We start from the raw sequence: 7,826 nt of genomic DNA, 5'->3' as shown, positions 1-7,826 counted from the left end.
TGGGGAGAATTCTTTCAAGTGGTTGAATTGGATCCATTTAAAGATTAGTTGTTTCGTTTGGAGATTATTTAAAAACAGGATCCCTCTCTTTCAAAACCTTTTGAATTGTGGTATTAATGTTCATCCCTTCTCATGCCCTTTCTGTCAGATTAGCGTCGAGACTCTTGATCATGTTTTCTTCAAATGTGATGTGGTGAAGGTTTTATGGAGTTGGCTTGTGGGGTGGGCTGCGATTATCAAGAATCCTCCTGATTCGTGTGATAATCTTCTGGAGATGTTGAATTCTAAGGCTACTGACAAAAAAAAAAAATCAAACGCTTAAGTTGATGATTACTTATTCCACCTTAAGGGTCATTTGGAAAGCGCATAATGATATTGTTTACAAGAACGTTCGGCGAGCTTCGATGCTTTTGGCGGATGATATTTGCATTAGCACATTTAATTGGATTAAATTTAGATCCAAGTTAGGTTATCTTGATTGGTCGATTTGATGTACTTCTCCTATTAAAAATGTTGATTTTTTACTCGGTTTGACTCTTTGTATTTTGCTTAAGCTTCTTGCTTAAGTCTTTTTGCTTTGTGTTAATGTTATTGCTCGCCGTTCAAATAAAAAAATGTTTTCTACATTTTGTTTCTATATAATTTTCTATTTATTAGATTAGAACAAATGTTAAAAACAATAGAAGGATTAAATAAAGGAATTAGGATGTTTATATGTCATTATTCTATATAAATAAGAATACAAGTAAAACTTGATATTTTGATTATGTATGACCAACCGACTAAGACCGATTTTAAATTAGGGTTAATGACCTAGAAAGGTAACGAACTTTGGTCTTTGTCTATATTTAGGTAACCATGTTTTTTTCGTTCACATTTGGCCATTGAACTTGTTTGACCTGTTCAAAATATGGTAATATGACCGGTAATTAGCGGTAACATTACCCTATTATGAACAGGTCAAACAAGTTTAATGGTCAAATGTATACGAAAAAAACATGGTTACCTAAATATGGACAAAAACCAAAGTTTCTTACCTATTTTGGTAATATTGGGTTCTTTATGTTAAGTGCAAGTTGTCATAAGATCCATTGATGTGAAATGAAATTGGGTTGTCCGGTCTTGTGTATGAGGAGATGGTTAAGTTTTGGGTCAACCCAGTTTAGGCCCAACTAGTTAGAGGTTAGGTTGTATACGCTTAAGGGGATAGGTTGTATGTCTTTTAAAGACCGAGCAACACATCTTAGCCCATGACTAGCCGGGACTAAACTGGGTTAGACCAAGCCTAACCTAATTGTTCATTGACTGTCGGAGCCTGATCCCAGGGTACACAGTCCCTAAGACGGTTCTTGTGTAGTATTACCAAAACGGGTAAGAAACTTTGTTTTTTGTCCGTATTTAGGTAACCATATTTTTTCCGTACACATTTGACCAATAAACTTGTTTGACATGTTCATAATAGGGTAATATTACCGTAATTACCGGTCATATTACCCTATTTTGAATATGTCAAACAAGTTCAATGGTCAAATGTGAACGAAAAAAACATGGTTACCTAAATGTGGACAAAGACAAAAGTTCGTTACCTTTCTAGGTAATTAACCCTTTAAATTAAAATGAGGATAGTTTAGATGGTTCCAAATTTGAGTTTCTTGTTCCCGCTTGACGTATCCTCTTCGTTTCTGGCACTATGTGGAGTCTCCAACGATTTACTAATCTCATCAATACTTACTCATTTCCATAAGTGTAATAGCTTTTATCTTGAAAAATCAAATTATAATAAAAAATTGTAGACGACTATAAAAGTCTATGACACAACTTACAATAAGAAAACGATCCCATGGATATGACCCATATTTGTCTTTACTGATCATGTGAACACAGCATTCTATTTACCTACCAGCAAGACTTTTAAATTATCCACACCACGTATTTATAGACATTGTACTATATAAAACACATGTCCAATGCATTTCTAGCTCTCCTCCATAAATACGCACAGTTTCAGAATCTTCTACTTCTTCATCCTACTGCAAATAAACACTTGAGAGTGAAGAACAAGAAGAAGAAATGCTCAGAGGTGGTGCATCGATTGCTATAGCTTCCATGTGGGCTTCCATGGCGACTTGGTCCACATCCACTGTTCTTTTCTGTGTTCTTAACCTCACGATCGCCACCATCTTCATAGCTTCAAACTTCAAGTCTCACAATCACCATCCCCAAAATTTACAAAGTCAACTCGGTCGATCTCCCTCGTTTCTTGAGCGAGTCAAGTCTGTGAATTTATCATCTTTCTACAACACCGCAGAATCACATGATGGCGATCATAGGGTTCAATATGATTCCACTGGGTACAGCTCACAGAGTCAACTCTACCGAGCTCCGTCTCTCTTGCAACGAGTCAAGTCCATGGATTTCTCTTTCAATTCTTTCTACACAGCTCCCGTAGATCAGTTGCACGAAGAACACCAAAATGAGTCGGAACAAACTCATGATGACTCAACTAGACATCTCGCCCGGGTTCCATCGATTTTGGAGCGGGTCATGTCGATCAAGTTCTCCGCCGAATCAGAACAACCCAGTAACTCAATAGGTGAACCGTCTCGAGCTCATTCGTTGTTGGACCGAGTCAAGTCGTTCAAACTCCCTTCCCTTTTAAACTCCGATCATCATTCCGGTGACACCTTCTCTAACCACGATCAACGTTCTGACATCGACCTGGACCCACATCAAGATCCAGTTCATGATCATAACGCCACAAGTAACTTGTCAAATGATTCAGGTGTAACACCGGCGAAGAAACCATCGACAAATCTAACAAAATCGCATAGCGAGAGGAGGGTGGCGGAATCAGACCATGACAAAGAGGAAGTCGAGCGAAGGCGGCCGGAGACGATGAAAGCATCGGATGGGGTGCATGACGAAAGCGTGGATGCAAGAGCTGATGATTTTATCAGAAGGTTTAAGCAACAACTAAAACTGCAAAGGATTGATTCATTTAAAAAATTTAGAGAAATGTTGAACGGAGGAACTTCTTCCGTGTGAAATAAATAGTTCCTTTCCAAAATGCCTTTTTTTGGAGGTATCCATCTTGTTTAGTATCTTAGTGGAGGGGTAATTTGGTCATTTCATTACTTTGTTGGCAGTCAAATCGCCGGTGGAGCCGCGGTCTGTGGTGGAAAACAGTGGTTGGAGTCTGGAAATGACCACATTGCTCTTTATCGTTTGGTTGTCTTATCATGTTTGTACGTAGCTGTTTCCATGGATATTTTCAGCATCTTTAAGCTTATTTCTATTTTTATTTTTTGCTATTTAATAATGTGACGTGCTCATCAATAATAGGACAATAATCACGAATGGGACAATAATTTTTCATTTATCTTAAAGTGAATTTCAACATTATATGATGTCCATATGTTATTATCTGGCCTCGATATGTTGTAGTTACAAAACAATCACCTAAACATAAATAACAAGTTGGATACCTAGTTCGACGTCACATAATATGTTTAATATTATTTTACACTATTGAAATCTATTATAATAATGTAATGAAGCATAAAAATTAATTTAGTAACATATTGAGTATAACTAGGTTAGATATATGTATATTACACGGATTAAATAATTTATATGCATGTTTTAAAGTACATACTTTCGATTTAACTTACTTATATTTTAAAATATCATTAAAAATTAACTTTGTCCATATAAACATGTGTTATGGAGATGTTATGGTGGGGCTATCAAACTATTAGTCTATTACTTCTTCGCCTTAATAGTTTATCTGCTTTATATTTTAAGGCTTTAAACGATATTAAATCGGAAAATCGGTTCAAATGTCCTAGGATTCGTTTGTTGAAATATTCATATTTTAAGGTCTTCATGCATCTTATCACAACTTATAAAGTTAATTGCTTGATGTGAAAACTTAAAAAAAAATTGTATAAAAATCCTACCTCCAAGATGATTTTCGACTTTTCTTTCCGATTATTCCATTATTGCTCATATGATTTCTCCAAAGCCATTTCATCATCACCCTCCTTTTCTAAATCAAGTTCTCCAAACAAATCTGTGTAGGTGTCCATCATGAACTTTTCGATATTTTCCTTGAGATCTTCAATATAGCTTTTTCACATGTAAAGCATAATTCTTACTTTTCTTTTTTGTAAAAGAATCACACCATTGTGCATAGCACCTCTGAGATTATAAAAGTTTCTTGGTGATACTCGGACATCACTATATGTGTAAACACCTTTATAAGGAGATAAAGTGATGTAGCTTGATAGATGATCATACTTTTGGGAGAATCCAGTGATCTCTGTGTTTAAAACTCAAATGTTCCTTTGTTGTTGTTGATTATTTGCTATCATAATAGTGATGCCAAGATCCCACATGTATACATGTAAATACTAACGTTGTAAAAGTCGTTAGACGGTAGTTGAGCGGTCGACCGGGGTTAAAGGACTAATCGGTCTAGACGGGTATTAATCGGCGCCTAGGCGGAGACCATTAATTGTAATAGTATTTATTTTTTTAAAAAAAAAATATTACTGATATCCTTACAAAATAAATAAATAACAATAAAATTTTGGCATATTCAGTCGTCTAAATATTTAAATCATCTTATATAATAATTTTTAGACTAATTGTGGATATTTCTAACCGTTTTAGTCATTAATCATCATAATTTAGTCACCTAATATCTAAAATTTGACGAATCAAGAATTTTTATTGAAAATTTTGACGTTCTGACTTTTTACTGTCATAGACTGTCATCTAGACCGCCTAGGACCGCCCATGACCGGCCAGTGCCGCCTAGGACCGCCTACAACCGCCCAGGACCGATTCCGCCTAATTAGACCGACTAACATTAACGTAGACAGTAAAATGCCGCCCAGGGCCTAGGTACCGCCTAAGTAGACCGACTAGCATTAATCGTAGAAAGTAAAAGGCCTAGGCGTTAGGCGGCCTCTTACTGTCTAAGATTAATGCTAGTCAGTCTAGTTAGGCGGAGTCAGTCATGAGCGGTTGTAGGCGTCCTAGTCGGCCTTGGGCGGTTATGAGCAGTCCTAAGTGGTCTAGACGATCTAAGCCGATAAAAAAGTCAAGACATCAAAATTCACAAAAAAAAATCCCGATTAGTCAAATTTATGATATTTGATGACTAAATTATGATGATTAATGACTAAAATGGTTAAAAAGATCTCAAATTAGTCTAAAAATTATTATATACGATGATTTAAATATTTAGACGACTGAATATGACAGTTTTATGGTTATTTACTTATTTTATTAGGATATAGGTAATATTTAATTTTTAAAAATAGTTTCTATTACAATTAAGAGTCTCTGCCTAGGTGCCGATTAATCTACGCCTTGACCGATTAGTCTCTTAACCCCAGTCGAACGTCCGACTACCGCCTAACGACTTTTACAACCTACGCCTAGACTAATTAGTCCCTTAACCCCAGTCAACTACTCGACTACCGTCTAACGACTTTTACAACATTGATATATATATATATATATATATATATATATATATATATATATATATATATATATATATATATATATATATATATATATATATATACACAAACACACATACACACACACATACACAACAATATTACGTATGGGTCCCTAAACTATAGGAAAGTGTAAAAATATCTATAAACCAACACACCCCCTCAGTTTGAGCATTGTGTTTATTAATGTTTAAACACTCTCGAAAGTCTAAAAATAATTATGTATGAAGACCTTTAGTAAATAAATCGGCAAACCAATGAACTGATGACACATATAAGACATGCACATGTCCAATAGCAACACGTTCCCTAACAAAATGCAAGTTTATTTCCACATGCTTGATATGCTGATGTTGTATAGGATTAGAAGATAAATGCATAGCACTCATATTAGCGCAATGCACAACCTATGCTTTCGACAATGGACAAGATAACTCAAGAAGAAGATTGCGAAGCTAGAAAGCTTCAACAACCACATTGGCCACCCCACAGTACTCAACATCAGCTGAGGAGCGCAACACCACATGTTGACGTTTAGAAGACCAGGAAGTGAGATTATCACCAAGATAGAGGAAAAGCCAGAATTAGAGCGACGAGTCTGTGGATAACCAACCCAATCAACATCAGAATAAGAGACCAAACGATCAACAAAGGATTGTCTTATAAAAAGACCATGAGAGAGTACCTCGAATGTACCTGAGAATACGCTTAAGAGCATGGAAATGTGGTTCATGAGGATCATACATGAAAAGGCAGATTTGTTGAACCGTATAAGCAATGTCAGGACAGGTGAATGTGAGATATTGAAGAGCACCGAAAAGGCCCTAGTAAAGAGTGGGTTCATACACAGGATTACCTTTAGGAGAAAATTCTGACTTAGTATTCGAGGGAGTGACACTAGGATTGCAAGTTGTCATGTCAGCATGAGAGAATCTCTTTGGTAAATAATGTTTGAGATAAGAACTAACCCTTGTTTAAACAATCCCAAGAAAGAAGGAGAGATGACCAAGATCAGACATAGTAAATTAAGAAGATAATTTGGAAATGACACGAGTAACAAGAGCAGAGGAGGAAGCAGTGGGGATGATATCATCAACATAAAGGAGTAGATAGATATGATCACTGCCAGAGTGATATGTAAACATAGAGCCGTCAGAGCGACTATTGGAGAAACTTAAGCTAGAGATAAAAATAGCAAAACGTTGGTACAATGCGCGAAGAGCTTGTTTAAGCCCATACAAATCCTTAGGGAGTCGACAAGCATGGTTTGTGAAAGAGGTTTCAACATATCCAAGAGGATATTCCATGTAGACCTCCTCATAAAGAGCACCATGAAGAAAAGCATTTTTGACATCTAAATGGTGAATGGGCGACATTTTAGATATCGTAGTTCTTAGAACAATATGAATGGTAGCATGTTTAACTACTGGACTGAAGGTGTCTTTGAAGTCAAGACCAAGGAGTTGAGAGAACCCTTGAGCAATGACACGGCCTTTGTAGCAATCAAGTTTTGCCTTGCTTTCAAATTTGTGATGGTAGAGCCAGCGAGAACCAAACATTTTTCCACGGGGAGGTGGAGGAACAAAATCCCATGTGTAATTAGACGTAAGGGCATACATCTCAAAGTGATGAAGTGATGAATCGAGAATATATCAGAGTAATGATCAAATGAACACAAAGAGTAAATATAATCTGGTTTTCAGCTCATATTATGCTTCCAATTCTTACAGAGAGAAAGTAGACAAGTTGTACTCAGACTCTTATCTAACTCTAAGTAAAGTCCCTATTTATAGGAGACGTGAAAGCATACAAAAATTACAAGGACTAAAACATTAAGCTTCGATACAAAATGCCTTGTAAAATAATATAACTGACTTCGACATATTACAATAAAACTTCGACCCTTACAATCTCCCCCTTTGTAATAATGTCGAATATCTCAACTTGAGAGAATTTGTGCAGCAAAAAGCATCACCCTTCGAATCTCTGTATACCATGATATAATCTTCTCTAACTCCTTCTTATCCCTTAATTATTCTTTAAACAGTTATTCATACGAACAATAAAATTCGTATATTGAGATGTAGTATACCTTTCGACTTCTCCTGCTTGAAATAAGAACCTTTTTGCTTTGCCGTTCTTGTCTTTTCCAGCAAACACCATTCCAAATGGTTTTAAGCAAATTTCCCCATCAGCATATTTCTTCAACTCAGGTTGGGTCTTCGAAACTTCCATAGGGACTTTCACTTCATTCCCCAATGCTGTAGCCAACTCCACATCAGTCAAAGCTAA

The 7,826-nt window shown here is 36.2% G+C and overlaps 1 protein-coding gene across 1 annotated transcript; it reads left to right on the top strand.

Moving 5' to 3' along the window:
• The first annotated feature begins 1,874 nt into the window (after nucleotides 1-1,874).
• LOC145125813 (cotton fiber protein) lies at nucleotides 1,875-3,289 on the top strand. Its single transcript, XM_079061225.1, has one exon. The coding sequence runs from the start codon at nucleotides 2,071-2,073 to the stop codon at nucleotides 3,043-3,045; it is 975 nt and encodes a 324-aa protein (XP_078917351.1). The 5' UTR covers nucleotides 1,875-2,070; the 3' UTR covers nucleotides 3,046-3,289.
• The last annotated feature ends 4,537 nt before the right edge of the window (nucleotides 3,290-7,826 follow it).

The sequence above is a fragment of the Lactuca virosa genome, chromosome 7, assembly GCF_052849685.1.
Source record: "Lactuca virosa cultivar CGN04683 chromosome 7, Lactuca_virosa_CGN04683_v6, whole genome shotgun sequence".
In the NCBI taxonomy this organism is placed as follows: Eukaryota; Viridiplantae; Streptophyta; class Magnoliopsida; order Asterales; family Asteraceae; genus Lactuca; species Lactuca virosa.
The sequence above is the reverse complement of the archived record's forward strand: the minus strand, read 5'-3'. Positions and strand labels throughout refer to the sequence as shown.